The 27,258-nt window shown below is 41.2% G+C and overlaps 2 protein-coding genes across 2 annotated transcripts; one reads left to right on the top strand and one right to left on the bottom strand.

Moving 5' to 3' along the window:
- Positions 1 to 1,687: 1,687 nt before the first annotated feature.
- LOC4346882 (polyamine oxidase 7-like) lies at positions 1,688 to 12,170 on the bottom strand. The gene is made up of 9 exons (XM_015755946.3): positions 12,035 to 12,170; positions 9,886 to 10,135; positions 8,195 to 8,341; positions 3,217 to 3,472; positions 2,927 to 3,070; positions 2,660 to 2,809; positions 2,325 to 2,582; positions 2,090 to 2,171; positions 1,688 to 1,925 (listed from the first exon to the last, which is right to left on the bottom strand). Exons 1-9 carry the CDS (start codon positions 12,168 to 12,170, stop codon positions 1,864 to 1,866), a joined length of 1,485 nt encoding a protein of 494 aa, XP_015611432.2. The 3' UTR covers positions 1,688 to 1,863.
- A 13,902-nt stretch (positions 12,171 to 26,072) lies between these two features.
- Positions 26,073 to 26,621, top strand: LOC136351703 (chaperone protein dnaJ 20, chloroplastic-like). Its single transcript, XM_066303973.1, has one exon. It carries the CDS (start codon positions 26,073 to 26,075, stop codon positions 26,619 to 26,621), a length of 549 nt encoding a protein of 182 aa, XP_066160070.1.
- The last annotated feature ends 637 nt before the right edge of the window (positions 26,622 to 27,258 follow it).

A 27,258-nucleotide genomic window follows, 5' to 3' on the forward strand; every position in this document is an offset into this window, starting at 1 on the left:
AATTAGGATTTGGTTTGCCTAGCATCTTATGGGTGTACCTTTGGTGTTAGTGTTATAGATATTGTATACCCAATAGTTTTGGGTTGGGCTCGGCGGAGCTTACTAAACATAAGGTGTTTCAGATAAGGAAAAAGAAACAGAGTCTACTCGGGCACTATAAGGATTACTCGGATCGTATCCATACTCGTTTCCCTAGTTCTACTTGTAAAGGGGTACCCGACGATATAAATACAAGAACCCATAGGGGGAGAGAAGAGGAGTAACGAACGCACCAAGACATCTAGACAGATCTAGACACGCTAAGTCAAAATACAAACCAATACATATATAGACAAACCCAATGTAGAAGCCACAAATACCGACATGAGAGATCTAGAGACAACTCCAATCTCATCAAGTTCATATTCGAGAAAGCTGACTACGTTAACAATCGACTAAGTGTGAGAGCTCCATGTTGCCAAGCCGACGGAGACTAGATTAGGTCATTCCATATATTGTACTCGTGTGATACTTATATATAAAGGCAACACCAGTTTCGGTCAACGGGAGTAGGGTTATTACCCATTAGTTAAGGGGCCTGAACCTGTATAAAAATCTCTATCTCCCATCTCTTTTAGCTGAATTTCGCGTATATCCTACCACTCACGATTCCCAAACTGTACAAATCATGTCTGCGGGTTTAGTCCAATTGGCACTTTGTCTTACATGTTGGCCTCATGCATTCCTCCATATTGTCCAAGATTTTTTTTCCCATTTAAAGAGCTGACTAGACTAACCCGTGACAAGTGAAGATTATAAATGAATTCTTAATTTTGTAAAGTACACTAAACGCCGTTATTCAAAATCGACCAAAGCCTATCTTATATGGAGCACACAAAAAACAGAAATATAACATCTGATGAGAAAAAGAGATGGGAAACTGGCCTTTGCTCAAATCAAAATTATAAACTGAAAAATGATCCCTAATCAATTCAATCGTACGTTCCACTGCGGCCCATATATGATGTCACATGATTAGCAAAATGTACTATAAAAATTAAAATTTAAGCCAACATTTTGTAAAATAATAAATTCTTTCGAAGAATTATCCCATCTTATCATAAATCAATAACTTATTAAATACTCCCTCCATCCCATAATATAATGCTCGCACGTATTTCAAGATTCAACTTTTAAAACATTTGACCAATACTTAGTATAATAGATTGAGATTTAGATCTTCTTTCATATTGTTATAATTTTGTTGTTACAAACCTTATAGTATATGAGAAATTATAAGCTAAAGATTAGTTTTGGAGACCGTGCCAACTTTAACCGCACCTTATATTATAGAATAGAGGGAGTATGTTTTTGCAATAAGAGACAATGACTTTTTAGTATTAATTATATTGATCAAACCAATTATATAATTGCGATGTTGGGAAAATTTGACAATGTTTTTTTAAGAGAACGGATACCATTAGTTATTAGAAATCCACAAGGTGTAGGGTATGACATGAGAGTCCCAACAAAACGAAGTGGGGATATTGGACATTATTTTATCTGAAAATTATAGTTTAAACTATTGAATTGGTCCCTGTAGAGAAGATACCATATCCGAAGATATATGAAGATACCATATCCGAACATATATACATCAGCTCAACTGCTGAATTATTCAGCAACAAGAAGTAGCATAAGAAAACAATTAATGTAAACACCATAATTTTCCACAAAAGGCCCTACACACCTCGATGAGCAAATTGTGGAATCTCACATTTCTCATTCCATCATGAAAATGTTTGCGCCTAAAAATACATATCAACACGCAGAATTAATTAACTGAAGAATGTAATGTCAGGGGAAAGCAAGTTTCCCCTGACATTACATTTGCACATATTCTTCTGTACACACACAGTTGATCAGAATTTCTGCAGAGTCAATACCTGACAAAAACAAGCAAAGGCACAGCACATAATAAAGCACAAATATTAGCATTACAAATCTCGTCAATCACTAGAGCAGGTATTTTTTTAAGACAATAAAAATGGTTTACATCTCCGGTCTCTCTAACATTAGAGACATAGGCTAACAAATTAGGCATAGATACCTGCAAGATAAGCTCCATGGACATAGCCATTGTAGCGCTCGCTCGTGTGCTCACCGGTGAAATAGACTCTCCCAACCGGCGCCTTGTGTGCAGAAACAGCAAAACATACACAAAACCAAATTAAGCTCAAATTTAAACCTCATTTGTTCATGACCAAAGAAACATCAAAGTAGCAATGAAAAACATGATCTGTAGTGAATTGCGATTAGCATTTGGTTGGAGTAACAGCTCGTACCCTGAGCTGGTCATGTTCGTAGCGACTGACGCCGATGGGCCAGTTGGAGAAGCTGCCTTGGAAGAACCTGTCCGACCACCATCTCGGGACGAGGATGTCGGTGGCGTCGGGGACGTCCTCGTCAGGGAACATGCTCCTCACAACCTCCATGATCTCTGCCTTGGTCTGGCTGTCCGGCTGCTGCTCGATCCGCCTCGACTCCTCGTCGGTCACCGTCACCAGGAGCACATTGGCATCCGGGTATTGCTTCTCAAACTCCTGAAGAATGTTCAGATCATCGCAATGTACTACAATTCGATGTGAGTGGATTGTATATATTGCTGCATATTTTGTACCTGCCAGACTCCGTAGTAGCCTCTCCTGGTGCTCGCGTAGAGGAAGAACTCCCTCCCTGCCCCTTCGGGCCAGAATTTCTTGGGGAACTTGACGAATATCTTGGTGTACACGGCCATGTCGAATTGGTAGATCGCAAGAATCTTCCAAGACTGATGGAAACATGCAAGAAACGTAAAGTAAATTTGACTGCTCGATATGCACATCTTAATTTATATTTGGAAGAGGATATGTTGAACATGCAAGGACATTTGGACATAGAAACTGACAGGCAGCTGTGGCTTGAACTGTATGAGATCGCTCTGCAGGACTCCCAAGCTCGCAGAAACCATGACATAGTCTGCCTGGTACGTCGAGTTGTCCTCCGTCTTCACGGTGACGCCGGTCGAGGAGTAGGAGATCTCACGCACCACCTGCATCGATCATATATACCACCATGATGATCGCGTGCTTAATCAGTTCATCTTTTCTGACAGAAAAGACCAATTACGAAAACAATCGTAGCATTAGCGCAGGAGCTGATCGAGATGAGTTACAGAAACAGAAGTGATCGATCCACCTTGTTGAGCTGCAGGCGAGCGTCAACGATGTTGCCGGACTTGTCGGCTTCGAGGTATTGGCCGGCGAGGTAGTAGACGACGGCCTCGTAGCCCCGTTGGTCGGCGACGAAGTAGTTGTCGTCTCCGAAGTCGGTGAAGGTCGGGAGGGGAACGGTGTTCCGCAGGCTGGTCACGCGCGGCGGCTCGGCGAACTCGTAGTCGTAGGTGAAGTAGTCCACCACCATGTCCACCGGCGACGACGGGCCGTTGGGCAGGCTGGCCATTTCATGGATTTGCACGCCACCACCACCCAGAAGAACAGAGAGACTGAATCACAGCTTGTACAACTATTGTACTACTCCCTCTATCTTTAAAATTTTTTTTAATTCTAATCCATTTCTGAGCTTGTATTTGGACATACACGTTATCTAGATACATCTTTAGAATTAAGTTGTTTTACATAGAAGTATGTTGTATACTATCTGTCAGGCGGGCCAGTTATATATTTAGTCTCTGGCCTAACCCAGCCTACTACCGGTGTATGTTCTAGTTTCCCGACAGCAGTGACTGTTGTTTGTTTGTAAAATGTTTTTCTTTCCCATGCTTAATACATTGGCCGACGCCGTCCACTGGCCCGGCCAAAAAAACTCTATCGGTTTTTAATATACGTTGCCGTTGACATTTAGTTATTCGTCTTATTTAAAAATTTTAAGCATAAAACATATCAGTCATGCTTAAAAATATTTATTGACAAATCAAATAATAACAAAATTAATATGGACAACCAAAAGTATCTAACAATGCCAATGGCATCATATATTAAAATTTGGAGGTGTGAAATCATGTGATGATGTAATCTTGGTGAAAAATAATTGTCAAAGATAAGTATATGTGAAAATACGACGAATAATGTTTTCGGTTTTTCATCTATGTTCAGGTTGGTTTTGTCGATTTTTAAAATCGGTTCATATTCATGACTTCTAAATGGTTTAGATACATATGTGATACTATTTGCATGATGATGTGAGACAAGTTGGTGTGAACTTGTGCTTGGATATGAAATTTTGCATTACTTGAGGTACAAATGATCAACGAGATCATGCGAGATGCTCAGACTAGAGAACAATATACATGAGTTCTCTTATGGCATACACGTGGTGTTGTGTGTGTATGGAAAGTAGAGTCAAATTTAGATTAGAGCCTAAGTTTGAGAAGTTTGGTGTTGTATAGGGATGTTGTTTTCCTGGTTCGAGAGGGGTTTTTTTGTGTGATTAGGATTCCTAGTTCCAGTAGGATTCATGGCTAGGTACAGCTATGTTTTATGTATAAATAGGCGAGGGGTTGATATTAGGAGTATATCGACTTTTAAGGGAGAAAAGTTAGTTCTTGCTTTGAGACTTTGACTCTAGTACATGAGGTGAAAGAGCAGTGCTTTAGATGCGATTTGTAAACACAATTTGATACAATACGGTTGATCTACTTTTAAGAGTTTTGTCGAGACGTGTTTTTTTTGGATCTCAATGGTCAGACCAGCATCAGACAAGCGGTCTACTCGACGGGCGGTTTAACCAGCGGTGACGAGTAGGCAGGCAGATTCATCGCACACGGTGATTAGATCAGCAGGACTACGGAGTCAGACTGACGCGCATATACATCAGTCAGACCAAACTTCGTGAGGTTTAAGGGCTATTTTAGTTAAAAGAGATTTGGTTTTCTGGTACTATCATTTACCCTTTCTGGTAGAACTAGGAAGGTAGCCCGCGCATTCGCGTGGGCATGTAAAGTAGGTTACACTGGGAATATCAATCGGATGATGGAGTATCAATCGGACAATACCTGCTATGCTTGAAAAATACTACTCCCTCTGTCTCAAATTATAAGACCTATATTTTTTTACACAGGTTTTAATAACATATTTTGACCAGTACTTTATTCCATTCTATCCCAACAAATATGAAATTAGCATCACATGAAAGTACTTCAAAATATAAATCTAGTGATGTAACATGCATAATACTTAGATATAGTTAGTATGATTATTAGTTAAAAGGTACCGAGTTTGATTATAGTTGGTATAATTTGGGACGGAGGGAGTATTTCTTTATAAATTTTCTTCATCGCTATTGCTTAGATAATTTTTTACAAGACATTTGTAAGGTTTGAACTATATAATATTTAATTCATTACTATAAGCAATTATCAATGATCTTCTTTATTTTCTTGAAAGAATGAGACAATAAATACATAGGAGATATATATATTTTACGCGTCCTTTCCCTTTTATATATGTGATTTATGGTGTTCTTTTAAAAAAAACCCTAGGCAACATGAGTCCTAAATTTAAAGTTGATAGTAGCATATATATATAACTTTTTAACCAACTAAGTACTACTACGTCCAGCTACCTTAGTATGTCTTATATATGCAATAATATATGAGAAACTCATAATACCACGATAGATGGATGGTTATGGCAATGGAACATACAATGGTTGTTCCAATTTTCTATTTTTCAGAAATTTATTACTATATTCTCTCTAATTGATTTGATTCAATCCCTATTGACTTTTTTTCTACTTTTCTATTTTATTTTATACAAGTCTTATTTTAGATTAAAAATATAGGCATTATGGATCAAGAATTGTTGGTTTAATTATTTAACAGAGCAATAATTAGATTAGAAATGTTATGTATATATTAAAAATATGGTCTTTTCAGTATTATTCATAGGAAGGGGGAGGAATGGAGAGCGGAGAGCATGAGCCAAGGTTGAAGGGGACCGGCAATGTTTTGTGCATGTGCCGGGGAGGACGAGGTTTTGGGGACTTTATTTTTCTATTTTTTTTCTAAATAATTTAAGTAAACCGTTGATCATTTTTTTCTTATAATTTATAAGATTTTTTAACTTTGATGACCGTTAAAATCATATATGAATGTCCCCTTTAATGGGTGAAGCTAACCGTATCTGTCGAGGCTTTATTTCTCCACTGCCTTTAAACATAGGTCTTGAGTCGACATAGTTATGCCCCGCAATGCCAGCATGAAGCATAATTTTAATGTCTAGTTCACTATCAGCACCCTCATAGATAATTGCATCAGTAAGTACAAAGTTATACACTATTGTCAATAGTGGCCTTTGCCGGGGTGGCTTCAACTCAACCATATGTATGACATTTGCTACACTTGTGGTAGCACAGCATGCTTGGTGCCCTTTATGGGAAAAAAAAGAGGGAATGTTGGTGATGAAAATATTTCCCTAGTGAATTTTTTCATAGTTTTGTGTAGACAAAATTGTGCATGGTATTAATCAGTAATGCTTTTTTTTTATTGTGTAGATACAATATTCTCTTTTCAGATGAGCAAGGTTGATAAAAAAAATATAACTAAACAGACATACGACCGTGACATCTAGGAGTACCATATTGTTCTTTATATTTTGACTAAGATATATAGTTTAGCTTCAGTTTGTTTTCATTCATGTATTGTTCATAATTACATGTGACATCTTTACTAATTCTAAGAATATATTTTCCAAAATTATTTAAAGTAACTAATTTGTTGGAGTGCATTTATAGTTACTTCAGTGGGGTGTATGACATACATCATCAATTATGTTTGATATATTAGAATTTCTAAAGTATAAAAAATATATGATGAATAGTTTGATGCAAATGATTTTTCATTTGTTACCAAACCAATTTCGCAAAGAAAAACAATATATGACCGTAATTCTCCTGATGGATTAAGGGGTCGTAATATAGCAAGGTCTTTGCCTGGAAATTCCCATCAAATAGTTCTATTTTTTTTAAAAAAAAGAGAATCTCAATATCACATAAATTAAAATAAAATCAAATCTGATTGTAAACCACAATGTTGTTTCACTTTTTCTGCATGTAGATTTGAATTAGTGTTATATATTTGTCAAGCGAATTTGACACCAAGTTGATCATTTTTGTCATGTGAAATTATTTTAAAAATGATCATGACATTAGTTATTATATGTTAACTAAATTATTTGAAAAATAATTATCACATTACGTATTATATGTTGGCACCATGTGTCGTAATGAATTTAGCAGTTCCATATAACATATAACTATTATAAGTGATTATAAGTGATTAGTATTTTATTTAATTAAAGAAAGACAAAGGATTATAAGTTAGATATATATTTGAGAAATAATTTAAAAGATGAACATTTAAAGACAGTTGATTTGGTACTTTATATTAATCTAGTTTAACAGTGCATATTTGTGGAGTAATAAATTTTATTTTATAATATAGGAAATCCTATTTTAAAGACGGTGGATAGATAGATAAGTCTTAAGTATGTACTTGCTGTTCATTGATAAATAAAAAACAGAGAAAGGCATACACAATACGTACTACACTATATTCGAAAGACCGTATTGTTCTTACGGCATACATATGGTTTTTTGGTTTTTTTTTAATCTTCGTACGTACGTATACGTCTGTTTGGTTTTTTTAAGAGAACAATACGGAAGGTTTATATCCGGTATGTACATTAATTTTTCTGGTATAATTTCGATGAAGCTGGGACTTTTCTAAATAGATCTAATCTAATAGTCTAAAACAGTGGGTCCACCAATTTAAGTGAAAATCGACGGTTAGATTAAAAGTGCCATGTGACGGTTTAGGAGCGTTTGTAGGAGTGCCACGTGGCGGCTTATGAGTGTTTGTAGGAAGTTTCATGGATTTTTAGTAAATAATAATAGATAATAGATAGATAGATTGGTTTCGTATTCATTCCTGCATGAGGAAGTATCTCTGTATCTGCTAGACTGGTTATTAGTTTCATTTTGGGCCTAAACCCACAAGCCTACAACTTTTCAGAGGCCCACAAGCCTAAGCAAATTCCATTTGTTTTGGAGCTACTATTTGAAATACATGAATGATCAATTCAAATAGCTTTTGAAGTGTTTTCTAAGTGCTTAAATTTTATTTTTAAGTAAAGACTTGAGCGGCAAAGGCACGTACTGATTGTTGAGCCGTTGCATTGAAAGGATTGACATGTCGTCCCGGCCGCTTGGGTGCAGTGTGGCGGAGAGATTCTCCCCACTCTTATCCGCTTCATCAGCCAGGTCGATTCTCTTCTGCACGTATGCTGCGTCGCAGAGGCCACCGCTGAAATTATTCAACTTCAGGCAATATAATGCAACATGCATATGTATGCTAGTAGGATATATATATTTTGGATGCAATAATATATTTGCATGCATAGTTTGTTTCTATTGTCTGAAAACACAATTAATTAAGTTTTGCTGTAAAATCTATTCATGTCACTCACAAACATTCATCGGTTTGAACATATATATGTACCCTAGTTGAAACTTGGGTATATATCCATATGCGTTAATTTGTCTGAGTATATGTACTACTATTTTTCGAAAGATCAAAACTTAAATTTATATTTTGTTTGTTATACGTTGACTTTATTGATTTATTCTAACAAAGTTGAATCTCCATTAAGATAATGCTAATCCTATCTTCTCTAATTAAGCCACGTCACTTCATCTGTTTCTAGCCTTTAGATCACTTATGCATGATGCAAATTGCCATCTCCTCTCAATGAATCCATGGTTTGCAATTTCGGTTTTAAATTTTAGAAATTTTGGTAATTTCAGACCGTACCAACAAGCACAAATCTCCTCTGGAATTTTTGGTTTTTCAAATATTTATGAATTTGATCAAAATTTGTTTCAATTAAGTCAAAAGATGTTAAATTTTTAAATAATTTCGGTAAAAAAACACTGAAATCCATGATTTTTTTTAAATTTTGGCAACCACAAAAATTTCGGTGTTACCGAAATTGCATACCCTGCATGAATCTGTTCCAATTAATGCATACCATCTTTTGTTTCTAGCTTTTTCTATCACAATTACCTCAAATTATTTTCAGCATTTGGACCCGATCTATTATCTCTTCTCTCTTACGGAAGCTACATTGTCTATAATTTTAGCATTGGAGGATTTCCTCAAATTATTTTTCATGTTTAGATCATCGATCTATTATTTATTTTTTTCTTATATGGCTACATTATTTATATTTCTATAATTGGAGGTTTTATTTATATGTTATTTGGCCAAACCATGTGAAGTAAAATTCTATATATATAACGTAATTTCTTTTTATATAACTTTCTCGCAGCTAGCAGCCGAGTAGAAGTTAATGTTCAAAACTATACTGTTTAAATGACAAATATGGATGTCCAAAACAGTTACCTATGGCCATTTTAATATTTAATGATATGAAAGTTTTAATCTCAACAGAAACTTTGCATTTTGAAAGTTTTTCAGTCTCTTTTTGAAATTTTCATTAACATTTCAAATTTCTAGTTAGAAGTTGCATATATATTTTAATTTATTTAGAAGTATACTATTCCATTTCATGGGCCGCAAAAAGTTTTTTTTTATTAGTCTCTCTCTTGTTGATAAATGAAAGGTGAATAGGTGGAGTACTTCTGACAACTGGGCATTAATTACTCTCTTTTTTTCCCAAACCAACAGCGGTGACAGATTGGAATTGGCAGATGATTAGTGCTTGTCTATTACTATGATGCGCACACGTAAATATGTGCAAAATATGTTTTTAGAGAAATCTGTATAATTAATCATGTGTCGAGTTTTAATTATTTCAATCGATCCACCCACTCATGGAATGTACGTACTCCTTGTAGACGTTTTGGGCAAGACTGTCGAAGTCGGAGAGGAAGTTCCTAAGCTTGAGGGTGGAGTTGACGATGGGCCAAATGGGGTTCATCTTCTCACCATTGACGCCCTCCACCCAATTGGCGCCGATCTCCACATTGACGCCGGCAAACCTCTGTTTGTGCATCCGCCCGCCAATGTGGTCTGTTGCCTCTAAGATCAATATGTCCGTTATCCCAGCCTCCGACAGCCGCTTCCCCGCTGAAATACCTGCACAACACAACATAGATGTACATCTATATAGAACTATATGTCGTCTTAGTTTATGTATGAAGATCAGGATTTAAAGCAAGCACCTGGGTTACCAGCACACATCTATGGGACTATAATTGTTCTTATAGCTTCTGCATAAATTACTCCCTTCGTCGTTAATTAGAGGGTGCACTTTTTTTTCCTAATTTTTTTTCCTAATATCAAGGAGAGAGTGAATTAAGAGCATGACCAACAATATCCTTAAATAAACCTAATTCTAAAACTGAAGCCGGTGGAGGAGAGGCGTGCGTGGACAGCAGCGGTGGCGTAGCCTCCTCGGCGGATTCGGCGGCGGCCCTCCTCCTTACGGATCTGGTGGCGGAAGCCTCGAGAGGGGTGCATCTACCAGCGGTGGCCTCTGGTGCTGCAGGATATCAATGATGATGACGGCGGGGAAGCACGTCAACGGCGGCAGCGGCGTAGCCTCCTCGATGGATCCGATGGTAGCGACCCTGCCCTGCGTGGATCCGGTAGTAGGGGCCATCCCCCTTGCAGATCCGGCGGTAGTAGCCTCGGGAGGGCGGATCCGCCACCAGCCTTTGGTGCGGTGGGGTATCGATGACGACAACAGTGGGGGCCCTCTCCTAGCCGGATCCTACGGCGGGGGCCCTCCTCCCTCACGGATCCGGCGGCAACGGCCTCAGGACAGGCGGACAGGTGGCCTCTGGTGCGGCGGGGTATCAATGGCGACGACGGTAGGGCCCTCTCTCTAACGGATCTAGCGGCGGTGGCCCTCTCCCTCTTGGATCCACCGCCGCTGGCTTTGGGTGCGGTGGGGTCGCGATGTTGACAACGGCAGGCAGCGGACTGCATCGATGACGACGACAGTGGTCCTCTTCCTCACGGATCCAACGGCGCAGCCTTGGTAGTGGCGGACTCACGCCTGTGGCGGCAGTGCCTGATCTAGGGTTTTGGATTTTTTTTTTCTTTATTATTATTATTATTATTGAAAATCGTTGTAGTCAGACATCCTTACTTGATTGCATGCAAAAATCAGGTCTTTACATGCGGCCTCCTTAAGACGCCTGACTGCAAGAATGCATTTTTGCATGCAGTTGTTGCAACCACATGGGGAAGTGCCTTTCTTTGCAGATACCTGGCTCCAGGTAGGTGCTCCACCCGCCAACAATAATGAGTTTTGGCCATATGGGAAAATCATTTATGTGGTAGTGTTAAATATTTATCCGAAAAATTAGAATCACCTTGTCCTTTTTTGCTCTTCACAGGTTGAGAGACACTCTCACTCCAAATTTCCGCACAACAAAAGGAGAGGGTGGCACATAGAGAGAGATTGCGCGTGGGGAGATGATATGCAGAGCGATTTTTGTTTATGTATATGTTGGTAATTAGGAGTTTGTCTACTTTTTATTATTATGAGTTTATTCAAGATATATGTTAGAGATAAAAATCTATTTACACCTTAAAATTAAATTATAAATCCCAAAAATATAATTTTAGAGATAGATTTGTGGGTATCAGTTGGGTATGCTAGCGTTCTAAGGCTTTAGTTAAGGAGTGAGTTAGTGTTATGCCTGGTTGGTTTGCATGCCCACATGCTTTCTGCGTGTATAGGTTGTGGCAGTTTGCATGCATACACATTATGAAAGGGTAATCTAGGAAGATAGTGAATCAAACTAAAATTACATCTTGCATATTGGGCACCAGCCATAAAATACACACTCCCTTATCTAAGACGAAGGGAGTAACAACATGTAACATGTGTGATATAAATTCATAAATTACAGCTAACATCATTTCTATTAGTAACACTTAGAATACTATGAGTGACGTAGACGGTAAACTTAGAATACTGAGTGACGTAGATATCACCGACGGTAAAAGTACTTGTGTGCGTACCGGATATGCCGGCGCCGATGATTATGACCCTTGGCCGGCCGGTGCCGGCGACGAGAGAGGGAAGCTGTGCCATGGATAGTAGCACTATAGAAAGAAAAATGGCCATCGTCGTGGGCTTCGTCATACTCTCTTCCATCACTTGGGCATTAGAATGAACATAGCCTATTTATATATATGGAGTAGTTTCCAAAAGAGTTTGTTGTGTGTACATGTATTTGTTAGGGGAAAGAAACGTGCAGAGTCGTACACATATGGTTTTGGTGGAATTAATCTCTTCGGCGATGGTGCAACTGATATTTCCTCCCATCCAAATCCAAAATTCCAATTAATTTTCGTATCTAGGAATGCACATGCAACCCTCTAATTTTAAATGTGAGCACGTAACGGCTGTAATTATATTTCGAATCAAGAAGCTCAGGTGTGTGCAGGGGTCATTTCATCGGACTTCGATTAATAGGCTACTGATCATTAGGACAAATCACTAGCTCGTAGCAACTTGTTTAGGCCTAATTGACTGTTTGCTGTCGAAAATGAAAACATTATTATCATTTGTGGTACATTCTGTTTTGTAAATTGGAACTGCAGCGGTCAGTTCAAATATAATCCATCTGCTTATTGGATCGTCAAAATCATACTAGTCTGTAATCTTTGATTTGTTTTACATAGAACGCGGCATCAGCAAGCAGAGGAGGAAGATTAACAGGGTGGATCATAATCTGTAACTGTAATACTAGCAAATACATGATGATGGATCATTTGCTTAATTTGTGCCTGCTAGTTTGATTAGAAATACTACATAAATTCAGGACAATACACATGCTCACATGTAGGTGGGCGCATGCGCATGTGCTTATAGGAAGAAAAATCGTTCGAAACACTGTGCCTCCTTAATTATGGCCGAGGCACCATCCGATCCAGCCCATAAAGAGTCTCCATGGGCCTATGGGCAGATAGCCAAAAGGCCCAAATTATACACCATTGCGTCACTGCTTCAAACAGGGAGTAAGTTCACTTTAGCTCCCTTAATTTGTCGTCAAATTTGGTATTCGCCCTTAAACCAAAATACCACATATAACACGTCCCTCGACTCTAAAAACCATCTCAAATAAGACCCCAAGGAGGTTTGAACAGTGGTTTTAGTTGACGTGGCGCCTACGTAGATTATTTGATTTGGTCCTCGTCCCACGTGGCGTTGACGTGGCATTAGAATCAAGATTAAAAATTTAAACAAAAAGTAAATATGGAACACCTTCAATATATGAGGCATGATTCCATATACAATACTACAAAAATGATTTTTCTGGACGAGACCCTTGTTATGTTGTAGACGGATCATAACTGACCACGTCTGCAAAAATCGACCTCCATTTTCGCATACGGCTCATTAAGAGGCCCGCATGCAAAAATCGATTTTCGCAGCCGGGACCTCTTAAGGAGCTGTCTAGAAGTCTAACTTACCTTCTAATTCCCACTCAACAGTTCAAAAATTTCTAACTCAACCTTATCTTCTCCTCTCTCTATATATATCTCTCTCTCACCTCCTCACCTCCTCTCTTCTTGATATCAACTGGTGGGTGGGCAGTGCGGCGCGATGGTGGGCGGTGGCGGTGGTTGTGCCCCTTGCGGAGGCCAGCGGCGGCGACCATCCTCGCGAGGAGTCCAGCGGAGGAGGCGCCCGGCGATGGCGGCCTTCCCCCACGTGGATCTGGGGACGGCGGCCCTCCCCCGCGTGGATCCGGGGACGGCCACCCTTCCCCCACACGGATCCAGTGGCGGCACCCTCCCCGCGACGAATATGACCTCGGTCACGTGGTGGCCGGGAGCGACGGGGCCCTTTCCCACGACGACTGGCGGAGGCCATCCACCGCACGGATCTGGGGGCAGCGGCCCCTCCCCCACCTGGATTTGGCGGCGGTGGCTCTCCCCTTGCACAGATCTAGCAGCGGCTGCCATATCCTGCGACGATGATGGCGACCTCGGCGACGACGACGACCGGCGATGACAGCGGTGGCGGTGGGAGCGGGCGGACCTTGTGAGCGGTGATGAGCGGCCAGCCTTTGGGCTAGGGTTTGGGATTGGGCGACCGGCGGCGGTGGGGCTGGGTTATTTTCTTTTTGGGAATTTTATTTATTTATTCACGATTTTTGTTTTTTCATGCGGTCGGCTTAAGGACCCGCATGCGAAAATCGGATTTTTTGCATGCGGTTACGCTAACTGCATGCAAAAATCCTAATTTTTGCAGACCTTTGAGTGCATGCGGGCCGCCCGTTTGTGTGCAAAGATCGATTTGGGCCATATGCAAAAATGAAATCTGTAGTAGTGATAAAACTTGGTATATGGTGAGCCACACCGAGCCTAACCCAAAAGTATTGGGAATACCTTATCTATAACACCGAGAACACACTGACAACCTGCAACATTTATGCGGGTATAAGTTGGGCCCACCTATGATAAATGCATAGAGGATATGGTTGTATCATTTTGATAAAATCATTTGCCATTATTGTCGTTACACCCAGCTAATGTTATAGCAAAATGATGGTTTTGAACAAACAATTGACTTCGGAAATTGCTACTGCCATGTTTCAGATTGGGCCTCTGAAAGTGCCGGGTCCAGACGGTTTCCCGGGATATTTCTACCATTGTAATTGGGGTATTTTGAAAGATGTGGTAAGGGCGGTGCTGTCTTTTTTTCAGAAGAAGTGTTCTTCCTGAAGGAATCAATGACAAAACGATTGTCCTTATCCTGAAAATAGAGAATCCAGTGGAGTTGAAGGATTTTTGACCTATTAGTTTGTGCAATATAATTTATAAGAATGTTTCTAAGTGCTTGGTGAATAGGTTGAGACCTATACTGGATGACCTCATACCCCAAAGCCAAAGTGCCTTTGTTCCTGGCCGCTTGATAACCGACAACACCCTCATAGCTTTTGAATGCTTCCATTTTATCCAGAAAAATAAACAACCACAGAAGGTTGCTTGTGCTTACAAGCTTGATTTGTCCAAGGCGTACGATCGAGTTGATTGGTGTTTTTTGGAGCAATCAATGGTCAGACTAGGGTTCTCTCATTGTTGGGTTAGCTGGTTCATGAATTACATAACCACAGTGAGATACTCAGTTAAATTCAATGGAACTCTTCTGTCTACCTTTGCTCCTACACGCAGTCTATGGCAGGGTGACCCACTGTCTCCCTTCCTCTTCTTGTTTGTAGCCGATGGTCTCTCCTTATTGCTAGACAAAAAGGTTCATAACGGTGATCTTTCCCCTATGCACATCTGCAGACAAGCCCCGAGTATCTCCCATTTGTTGTTTGCTGAAGATACCCTATTGTTCTTCAAGGCAAATAACCAGCAAGATTTGGTGATTAAGGAAGTTCTTGAAAACTATGCTCAGAGTACTAGCCAGTTGATTAATCCAGTGAAATGTTCAATGATGTTTGGGCCTTCATCCCCTACTGCAGTTTGTGAATCTATCAGAAGTATTTTGCAGGTTGCACACCCTAGTTTTGAGGCTTGGGTTTCCGACTTCTGAAGGCAGGCTAAAAAAAGGCAGGTTCCAAAGTATGCAGGCCAGGATCTGGAAAAGATTGATACAATAGGCAGATAATTTCTTATCTAGTGGAGGTAAGGAGATACTTATCGAGGTTGTTATCCAAACAATTCCGGTTTATGTCATGGGTCTTTTTAAGTTACCTGAGTCGGTATCTGAGGATTTAACAAGGTTAACTCGGAATTTTTGGTGGGGAGCTGAAAATAACAAAAGGAAAACTCATTGGAAATCTTGGGACGACTGTCTAACAAAACCGAAGAGCTTTGGGGGGCTAGGATTTAGAGATTTTAAAATCTTTAATCAAGCCCTACTTGCAAGATAGGCTTGGCGTCTCCTTATGAATCCTCATAGTTTGTGAGCAAGAGTACTCAAAGCAAGGTACTATCCTACTGGTTCCCTAATTGATACATGTTTTGGAGGCAATGCATCCCCTAGGTGGCGAGCGATTGAGTACGGTTTGGAGTTATTGAAGAAGGGTATCATTTGGAGAGGTTGGAATGGGAGATCAATCTAGGTTTGGCGTGACTACTAGATTCCTAGAGATTACTCTAGGAAGCCAATTACGAAGAGAGGCAATTGCAGACTAAAATGGGTTTCAAATTTTACCACTGAGAATGGTGCCTGGGACCTTAATAGGTTAAACTGACATTTCTGGCCAGTTGACGCTAATATCATTGCTGGAATATTCGTATTTCCTCTCATGTAGAGGAGGACTGTGTTGCTTGGTATCTAGATAAAAATGGCATCTTTTTGGTCAGGAGTGCGTATATGCTAGGTTTGGATCTTTCACATGTGAACTCAAGCTCTAGTTCCTCACCTCTTCAAATGAAGAAATCTTGTCAGGCAGATGTCAGGCAGTCAAGCAAAAGATAGATGAAAGTGCTTGTTCGATCTTCTATTTACAAGAAACAAAAAAAGGGCTTTTTGATGCAAAATTTGTCAAAACCCTGGCTACCAAACAGTTTGATGGTTTCCTTTTCTCTCCTTTTGTTGGTGCATCAGGTGGAGTTTTTATTGGCTGGTGTAGCTCTATGTTTTCTGCTAGACTTCTGTAGCAAACCCAACATGCTCTCGTAGTCAGTTTCACTTCTAAATTGGATAGTGTTAACTGGATCATGATTAATGTCTATGGTCCCTCTCATGGACCAGAAAGGGATGAAGTTGTTAAGTGATTATACGATTTGGATGTGGCAAATGATTTTTGGATGATCTTGGGAGATTTTATTTTTTATAGATTGGTGGATAACAGAAATAAACCTGGAGGTAACATGAATGATATTTTCATTTTCAATGATATCATTAGTCACCTGGGGGTACTTGAGATCCCCATAAAAGGAAGGTCCTTTACGTGGAGCAATATGCAAGATGATCCTCTTCTTGAACAACTGGATTGGGTCTTTACTTCTTCGAACTATATCAGTCTTTTCCCTAACACCTAGGCTTCTGTCCTAGCTAGAAATACCTCTGATCATGCTCCAATCAAAGTTCAGATTTCCACCTCCATTCCAAAATCGAATATTTTTATATTTGAGAATTATTGGTTGCAACAGCCTGGTTTTTCAGACTTGGTAGCCAATGCTTGGGGAGATATAAGTCACATCTGTGATCAAGCAAAGTTAATTTCTGCTAAATTTAAGAGATTGCGTAGCTCTCTTAAGAAATGGAGCTTCAACATTTCCAAGCTCTCCCGAACAGTTGAGAATTGTAACAAGGTAATCCTTTTTCTAGATAGAGTGGAAGAATTTCGTTTGTTGAACATGCCAGAACTTCATTTTAGAATAATTGTCAAGAACCATGTGACCCAACTGCTAGCCTGGCAAGAAATATATTGGAAACAGAGATTTAAGTAGAATCTTATGTTTCTTGGGGGGGAAATACCAAATTCTTTCATGCTATGGCCACGGAGAGGTTTAGAAAAAATGCCATAATCTCTTTGCAAGATTCTGATGGCAATTTGGTTTTTGATCACAATGGAAAAGCTGCGGTCCTCTGGAATGTTTATAAAAACAGAATGGGTGTCTCGGAGCAACCATGTATGGTGTACAATCTTGCCAATTTGTTTCAGGAAAAGATGGATTTGTCCTTTCTTTGTGATCAGATTACCACGAAAGAAATTGATGATGTGATTAAGAATTTGCCGGTGATAAAGCCCCTGGTCCTGATGGATTCAATGGCAGTTTTTTTAAGTCATGTTGGGCTTCCATTGCCCAAGATTTCTACAGGATGTGTGCTGATTTCTGGGGTGGTTCAATTGATCTTACTGCTATCAACTACTCCTATATCACCTTGATCCCAAAAAAGAATTCTCCCTAGTCCCCGAATGACTTCAGTCCAATTTCCCTTATGAACTTTTCAGTGAAAATACTCTGTAAAATCTTTGCAGACAGACTTCAGTTGGTAATGACAAAGTTGGTTCATCAGAACCAATATGGTTTCATAAAGGGGAAATCCATCCAAGATTGCCTAGCTTGGGCATTTGAGTATATTCATCAATGCAAGCACTCAAAAAAGGAAATAGTGTTGCTTAAGCTGGATTTCGAAAAAGCCTTTGATACCATTGAGCATGATACAATCTTGCAAATCATGACAGCTATGGGATTCCCTTCTCAATGGAATAATTGGATGGAAAAAAATCTTCAGTACTGCATCAACAGTTGTTCTACTTAATGGGGTTCCTGGGAAGTTTTTCAGATGCAAGAGGGGTGTAAGACAAGGGGACCCTCTCTCCCCTCTTCTATTCGCCCTAGGAGCTGATTTGCTACAGGCTTTGATCAATAAGGCTCATCATAAAGGAGTTCTAAATATGTCGATCCCCACTTATGGAGATGGAAGCTTTCCTATCATTCAGTTTGTTGATAACACTCTTATTTTCTTGGAAGCTTCTGCACCACAGCTTTTTGCTCTGAAAGCCATGCTTAACTCCTTTGCCCTCTCATCAGGTCTCAAAGTAAATTATTCAAAATCCTGCATGATCCCTCTGAATCTATCTGATGAGAAAGCTTCTTGACTAGCTGCTACTTTTGGCTGTTCTCTGGGTTCCCTACCCTTTACCTATCTTGGCTTGCCACTTGGTACAACAAAGCCTAGAGTGATGGATTTCTCTCCTCTCACAGATAGGATTGAAAGAAAGTTAACAGCAAGTTCTACATTCCTCTCATATGGAGATAGGCTAACATTGGTAAATTCGGTGCTTTCATCTCTCCCTACATACTATATGTGTTCCCTTTCTCTTCCGGTTGCAGTCATTGAAAATATTGACAGAGCTAGAAGGCATTGCCTATGGAGAGGAAATGATCTTAATTCCAACAAGAAGTCTTTAGCAGCTTGGTCTAAAGTCTGTCGCCCAAAGGATAAAGGAGGGCTTGGAGTGATTGATTTGAGAATCCAAAATAGAGCCCTACTTATGAAACATTTGCACAAATTTTACAACAAAACTCAGGTACCTTGGGTAAATCTTATTTGGTCCTCTTATTACAAGTACGCAGTTCCTCAGACTGTGAGAAGTTGTGGTTCGTTTTGGTGGAGGGACATCTTTCAGTATGTTATATTGTTTAGAAGCATTGCAAAACCAATAATAGGCTCTGGGACAGCTGTTCTTTTTTGGGATGATTTATGGGAGGGAGTAATACGTTCAGTCAAATATCCCCGTTTATACTCCTTCGCAAAGCACGGAAATGAATCTATTGCACAACACTTATCAAGAGACCCCCAAGATCAATTTTTCCTTCCCCTTTCGCAACAAGCGTTTGATAAATATAAGGACATGCAAGAAAATCTCCATTCCTTTACCCTTCAGGAGGTTGATGATTCATGGACATTCGTTTGGGGATCAGGGAAATTCACTTCGCGACTCTGTTACAAGCTCAGTTTTCTGGCTCTCACTCCCCCACCTACTATCGAATGGATATGGCAGTCCAAAGTCAATATGAAAATAAAGGTCTTTGGATGGCTCTTCTTCATGGACAAGGTTAATACAAGGGATCTCCTTGATAGAAAACACTGCGCGCCACCCAATACTTCAGTCCTTTGTCTCTCTTGCTCAGCTAATGCCAGGGAAACTAGAGATCACTTGTTCTTCCTTTGTCCATTTAGTGCGGCTTGTTGGAATTGTCTAGGATGGACATGGAACCCTAACTTGGATTTTCATCAAAGGATCCAGGCTCAAAAAGTGGCTGTCTTGCATCCTTGCTTTATGGAGCTATTTTTAATTGCCTCATGGAATATCTGGAAGGAGAGAAATGGACTTATCTTCCAAGGCGTCCAGCCCTCAGTGCAAAACTGGTTGATGAACCTGAAGTTAGATTTGAGCTTACATTTAATTAGGCTCAAAGAATGTTACAGGCCCCTAGTTCAATCATGGATAGATCAGTTGTAACTTAACTGTTTTTTTTCCTGTTTGTCTCTTTCCTTCTTTGTACATATTTCTGGAAAATTAATATACCGTGGGGGTCTCCCTCACTGTCTTTGGTTCAAAAAAAAACTCAAGCTCTAGTTCCTCACCTCTTCGAATGAAGAAATCTTGGAATCTGATTTGGAATTGTAATGTCCCCCAAAAGTCAAGAATTTTGCATGGAGGGCAGATTCTAATTGTCTTGCTACTATGGACAAATAAGTATAAACGAAAAATGGAAGCTTCGGCTTCCTGCACCTATGTGGTTTAGAGGTAGAAGACACTATTCATGCCCTGTGTCGCTGTCCATTAGCAGGATATCTCTGGCTTGCAATGAAAGACTTAGGGAGTATGCGTTGGCCCTGCATAATCTGAGAGCAGGGTCGTCCTAGATTTTCGATCATCTGGAGCCGCTTCCTGAACCTCAACGAGCGATGTTTCTGATGATCTTGTGGAGAAATTGGTATGTTCAAATGAGGTAATTCACAGCAAACCGGCACCACCAGTAGAGGCATCAAAGAGGTTTTTCCAAAGCTATGTACATACACTGTTGGAGATCCGACAACACGATGTGATCAATCTGGAGAAGGGAAAGCATGTTGTCAGTGTTAACCTTAGCTCCAGCGTGTCGGCTAAAAAAAAAACATGCAGTTGTCAATCAGAGATGGGAACCTCCTCAATCGGGATGGATATATGAAATTAAACGTCGATGGCTCCTTTGATGTGGACATGAAAAACGGTGGCACGGGTGCTATTTTGAGAGATTGTTCAGGGAAAATTATAGCCGCCTCGTGCTCTCACCTGCACAGCTGCGGCAGTGCTCTGAAGCATAACTTCAGGCAATCAAAGAGGGGTGCTTGCTGGCTCTAATGGACCCTCTTCCCGATTGTAATAGAGACCGACTGTATGGTGGTACTGCATTTGATCCAGTCGAAGGAGAAGAATTTGTCGGAACTGGCTTTTCTAGTCAAGGAGATGAGTGACCTCTTGACTGGTAACAGGGAATTCTTGCTCAGGAAGATCCATCGAAATCAAAATTATACTGGTAATGTTTTAGCAAATAAAGCTCGGTGTGATGTCTTATAAAAAATTTGGTTAGAGCGTGAGTTTGATGATATATCACATATTGTAATGAATGATTATATTCCTGAGTAATTGATTCCCTTTCCCCGCAAAAAAAAAAAGAAAGTCCATGACAACATACAATTCATGTTATGTACATACAGTCCCAAATTATATTTTGCCGAACGACAAAAGATCATGGGTGCAAAACAGAAATACTAAAATACAGATAGAGATAGTTGATTGTACTTCATCTTGGTCTATTGTAAAAATTGTCCGATGTACTGGACGCATTCATCACCAAGTCCAATTTAAAGATGAGAGTCTAAGGATTCGATCGCATATAGTACTGCATTTCAGTATTTTCACTATAAGAATTGCGTAACGCGTGACTGATGGCGATGTGTAAACCTAATCGATAGACTAGCTATACTAGCTAACAACGCGTGATTTTTGGAGATTTTTGCCGGCCTTTCACAATTAATCAATCTCAACACAGACATATATAGAGAGAGTGTTATATACGAACGTACGATTTATCGTCCTTTTTATAAAAAAAAGATTTTTTATGCTGTTTGTACGAGCTGGATTAATTCTAATACTACTAGTACCTCAAACATATCTGCATGCGGATCGATCAGCCATGTACTAGGAAAAAATAAATAAATAATTGCATATAAATTAGGATTTGGTTGTACTACCTTTGTCTTACATGTTGGCCCCGTGCATTCCTCCATGTTGTCCAAGAATTATTTTTTCCAGTTACAGAGCTAACTAGACTATACCAATGAAGATTGCCGGCCTTGATATATAAATGAGCTCTTAATTTTTTAAAGTATACTATACACAGTTATTTAAAATCAACCAAAGCCTATCATATATATATGGAGCTCACAAAAAAGAGAAATATTTTCACAAAAAAAGAGAATATAATATATATCTGGTGAGAAAAAAGGATGGGAAACTGACCTTTGTTCAAAACAAAATTGTATAAACTGAAAAATGGTCCTTAATTAGTTCGATCGTTCCACTGCGGTCCATATATACATATATACATGAAAGGGCATGTAGCCTAGTGGTTGCAGTGACCTGAGTAGTACCCCAAGGTACTGAGTTCAAATCTTCATAGGAGCGAATTTCAGATTTGGTTGTTTGCGGGGCTAAGTTCCTAATTTAAATGGCCGTATATATCCGGTTAGATGTAGAGCTGGGTAAAAAACTATCCTTCTCTAAAAAAAATAAAAAAATATATACATGAGGTCGCATGATTAGCAATTTGTACTACAAACGTTAACATGTAAGCGAATATTTTGTAAAGTAATTAATTCTTTTGAAGAATTATCCCATCGTATCATAAATCAATAACTTATTAATATTTTCTGCAAGGAGAGACAATGACTTTTTAATATTAGATTGATCAAATTAATGAGATCTAATTGCGACGGGGAAATTTGACCACGTTTTTATAAGAGAATGCATACCATTAAAGTCATTTGAAATCCACAAGGTAGGATACGAACATGAGAGTCCCAACAAAACGAAGTGGGGATGTTGGACATTATGTTTAAAAAAATAGTTTAAACTATTGAGTTGGTCCCTGTAGAGAAGATACCATATCAAAAGGGATATATAGAATTAATTAAAATAAGATGGAATCTTGATTAGCTCGTTCAAGTCTTCTACGAATGGACCGCATACGACAGAAATCATCTTTTTTGAGAGGCTCTGATAAAAGAGTCATATTTTTTTACGCTAAATGTATGGCCATCCCACTTGATTAATTATGTTCTGAATACAAATCAAATTCAATTGTAAAGCATATTATTATTATCATCTATATAAACACTCTCCCATATGGAGAGGCAACACATACTACAGTGGTGGACCCAGAAAAATTATACTGGCCATACCTATTCTAGCGATCACTTCACCATATATTTTTTAAAAGAAAACACCCAATTATGATGGAAGAATTTTAGCAGATTTTAGTCGGATTTTTCAAAATACTATTCAAATGTGGTCCATAATTTATGAAAAATCTATAAAATTCAGAATAATCAATTCCATGACCTAATCTATTTAGCTGTTCTTCTTTTTCCCCCAATGTTTCTCTTCTTCTAGTCCTTTCATCTTCCCCTGATTTGATTTCTTAATGATTACAAGATCAAGACAAACCGTGATCATTGTTATATTCTATTTTCTGAGAGGATTCTATTTTTATGTTCTTTGATTGCATACTATATCCTAGTGTTTTTTCAAAAAAAAAATGGGTATGCCGGTGCTAACCCGGTACACCCCTTAGGTCCGCCCCTGCGTGCTAAACACAACTATTATGATGGTTCTGTATAGATTCCCATCAACTTTTGCTTTATCTAGCTTGTTTATATATGTTGGTTGAAATGGAATATATTTTTTATGTATTTTTTCTGATTATAGTGCTTTCTTTTCATATATGTAGGGTTCACCAATTAAGCTATGACATTTTTTTTATTTTAAGCTAGAGTAATTTTCTCATGGGTGAAGACTATTTTACCCCCCCCCCCCCCCATTCCTATCAACTACACCGTTCAAACTAGTCTGGAATTCAGACCTTAGCTGTATGAAATTAGACATCACGTACCCCCACCCACAAACTATCAAGTGGGAGTGTGTGGGACTACATACACTTAGGTCAAGCTATGAACAATAGAACCAAACTTTTTATCATCTGCTTTTACTTATGTACTCCCTCAGTTCCTAAATATAGTTAAGTAGGAGGGTTTTTGAAAGGATTCTTAAGGACTGGTGTGCAAGGTCTAAAATACCTCCCATTATAGTCTTGGGCAATGTGAAGTGCATGGCCACTCTGGTTTGAAGGATCCGGCTCCTCTGCCTTTAGGTGCTAAAGGCATGAGCATAGTAATATGTGCCTTGCGCAACAGTGTGGAACATATATTTGCAGTTATTTACTGTTTATGTGCTACTGTACTGGACTGTAGTGATTGATCTCGTTCGTTCACTGTAAATCGGACGACTGAAAATATTCTAAAGGCACAACACTGTGCTTCCCTGGTTGAGGTGATGTGAACAACTAGGGGTAGTATGGGAAATTTAGTGTACAATGTCACATTTTCATATCCTAGTTAGCCATACTTGTAAAAGTTTCGAATCTGAAAGGTAGCTATATTTCGAGATGGAGGGAGGCACTCAATTAGTAAGATACATAAAATATATTTTTGATGGCAATTCAAAAAAATTAAATTAATTGTAGTGGATCTCAGGGTGGAGAGATGGGGACGGTGGCCGTGCGACTGGAAGAGGATGGCTCGATGTATCCTAGACAGCAGGTCAGCGACTCCCCAAGTTCCAATCGGCTTGGTTTGTTGTTTTGAGTCTTTCAACACATCGGCTCAGCACTAAAGAAGGGTTTGGCTGCAGCGGGAGAGCAAACACGCGTCAGCCCTTGGGGTGGATAGCGAGCCAGCTCGGCTCAGCTCGGTCAAGCTCGTTAGGATAACGAGCTAGCTCGGCTCGGCTCGTTATCGTAACGAGCTAGAAACCCAGCTCGGCTCAGCTCGTTTGGAAGCTCGAGCTAGCTCGTTAGGCTCGCGAGCCAACCCATCCAAACCATCCAGTTGGCAGATGAGAAGGTTGGAGTTGGGGTCGATGTGGAGGTCCTTTCAGATGACACTGTGGAGAAGGCCGAGCGGCAGGAGACCCCGAACGCCATCGCGTCGTCTTCCCCTCCCGCCACCGCGGCGAGCAACTGGAGCTTGTGGCGGAGGAGGAGCTTGAAGAAGATGTTGTAGATCTTCACGCCGACGCCCGGCATCGCCTCACCTCACCTCACCTCGCCTCTTGCCTATATCCCACGGCGACGACGATGGCGCGGCTCGGGCGGAGCCCTAGGCTGTGCGGGTGCGGCGGCGGGGTGGGGAGGAAGATGCGGACGGAGAGGGAGGAGTTGGGGTGCGGCGGCGGGGTGGGGAGGTCCTTGGAGGCGACGCCATCCGCCGCGGAGAAGGCCGGGTTCGACGGCGCCGTGGCAGGAGACCCCGAACGCCACCGCGTAGTCTTCCCCGCGCGACGGCTGGCGGTGGCAGCGTGAAGCACTGTGGTGCCGTGCAACGGCTGGTGGCGGCAACGTGAAAGAGGATCGAGTGAGAGAGTCAGAGAGATGCCGTGTGGGTGCTAGGGTTTTCCTCTCCTCAACCGAGTTGGGCTTTTGCTGTTCGAGTTGTGTTGTCTGTTGGGCTTCTCCGCGGCTCGTTAAGACTCACGAGCTAGCTCGTTATTTCTAACGAGCTTTAAAGCCAGCTCGGCTCATTACGAAATTTAAATGAGTCGAGCCAAGCTTGTCACGAGCCGCACGAGTTAACGAGTCACGAGCTTTTGTCCACCCTAGTCAGCCCTCTACGCAGTGTCGCACATGAGGCGTGGTGCGGTGCAAAGAATTTTCTTCTGGCAAAAACTCAAACTTAAACACTACATACTTCACAGTTCACGCAGTCAACCAGCCATAGCTTGCAAAAAGCTGCCTCCAGCAGCAATACTCCCCAACCACAAGGGAAAGGGATCCTCTGACTTGCAGTTGAGTCACTGACATGTGGGCCATAGCAAAGTGGGACCCACATATCAGTGACTCAACTGCATGTGCAGTTAAGTGAGAGGATCTGCCTCCAACCACAAGGATCCAAAATTATCACCACCTTCTACATGCGCAAACAGGTTCCTCGATCCATCTGATCTGAGTCGCATCCAATTTTGGCGCCAACACATGCAACTTCCTCCCTTTTTCCCCATGGATTAATGTTACCTCGGTGAAGCAGCGATCCGATTAAACTAAACTAATTTGCAGCCATGTACATTAACGAACACTCCATTTCACCGGTCCACCATGCATGCACCACCCGCCACCACCGCGGCGCGACGCCGACGGCGACATAAACAATCACACAGAACCGCGTGACGCCGCCGGCCGGCTATATATACCGTCCTCATCTGACCTGCTGCCATCGGCTGCGAAGATTTCTTGGTCAGTTCAGTTGAGTTCAACCATGAACACCGCCGTCGAGGTTAGGTGCGCCGCCGCCGGCGGCGGCGGGGTGAATGCTGCAGCGTTTGGCCGGAGGATGATGAGGCCGGCGCCGGCGGGACACTGCAGGGTGATCAGGGCGGCGGCGACGTCGACGGTGGCGAGCGGGAGGGGGGAGGACGACTACTACAAGGTGCTGTCGCTGGACAGGGCGGGGGAGGTGGGCGCGGAGGAGATCCGGCGGGCGTACCGGCGGCTGGCGCTGCGGTACCACCCGGACGCTTGCCCGCCGTCGCGCCGCGCCGAGTCCACGCGCCTCTTCCTCCAGCTCCGCCGCGCCTACGAGACGCTGTCCGACCCGGCGCTCCGGGTCAGGTACGACGCCGAGCTGATGATGCGCGTGCGGCGGCCGGCGAGGCCGGCGGCGGAGGAGGACGCGTCGTCGTCGTCGTCGTCGTTGGCGAGGGACGTCTGGGAGGCGCAGCTGCGCACGCTGCGCGCGCGCTCCGACGAGCGGCGGCGGCATGGCGCGGACGGGACGGCTAGACGCGGCCGTTGGTTCGAGGTGTGAGCTGTGACGAGATCGATTTCTGGTGTTCTTGACTTGGCTCGATCGAGCGTCTGCTGGTGGTTGCCGTTTTTGATATTTTCAATTCTTTGGCTGTCATTGTGAGATTATTATTTGTTCCGGTGGCATCTCTTTTTTTACTGTGGCGTTTGAGAGCGTGTTGTGTGTAAGATCAACGTGTGTTTTGATTATTATTCTGTGATGAACAATTGGCATTTGTGATTATTGGTTTTGATATTTGGAGATTATCGTCGAAGTGGTTTTGGAGATAATCAATTTTCAGGAGATGAACAGGGTTTACTGGTTTGTCGGGACCGGTCAGACCGGGCGGTGGTTGCCGGTCAGACCGGCTTGTGTTGAGCGGTCAGACCGGCCGGCCCACGGTCTGACCGGCCGACGCTGTGTCGGTTTCGGTTTCGGATTGTTTCTTTGGATATCCGTGATTGTTTCATGGTTATGGCTTCTAGATGGATACTATACGTATGTGATACTGTTGTTTTGCTACTAATGAGTCAAGTTGGTGATAGCTTGGTCTCGGAATATGGTTTTTTTGTTTGTTTCATGTGTAGGTGACTCGATGCCTCGAGAGAGTATTTGCACTGATGGACCGGGAGTCGGCTTGGTGGTAAGACAATGTCCG

The sequence above is a fragment of the Oryza sativa genome, chromosome 9, assembly GCF_034140825.1.
Source record: "Oryza sativa Japonica Group chromosome 9, ASM3414082v1".
Lineage (NCBI taxonomy): Eukaryota > Viridiplantae > Streptophyta > Magnoliopsida > Poales > Poaceae > Oryza > Oryza sativa.

What these genes read in the sequence shown, in the direction of transcription:
- LOC4346882 (XM_015755946.3), bottom strand. Translation starts at nt 12,170, where the DNA reads ATGGAAGAGAGTATGACGAAGCCCACGACGATGGCCATTTTTCTTTCT. An exon ending in CATCGGCGCCGGCATATCCG is followed by an intron (nt 10,136 to 12,034) that starts GTACGCACACAA and finishes TGTGTTGTGCAG; the next exon opens with GTATTTCAGCGGGGAAGCGG. An exon ending in GCTACTACGGAGTCTGGCAG is followed by an intron (nt 2,583 to 2,659) that starts GTACAAAATATG and finishes AACATTCTTCAG; the next exon opens with GAGTTTGAGAAGCAATACCC.
- LOC136351703 (XM_066303973.1), top strand. Translation starts at nt 26,073, where the DNA reads ATGAACACCGCCGTCGAGGTTAGGTGCGCCGCCGCCGGCGGCGGCGGG.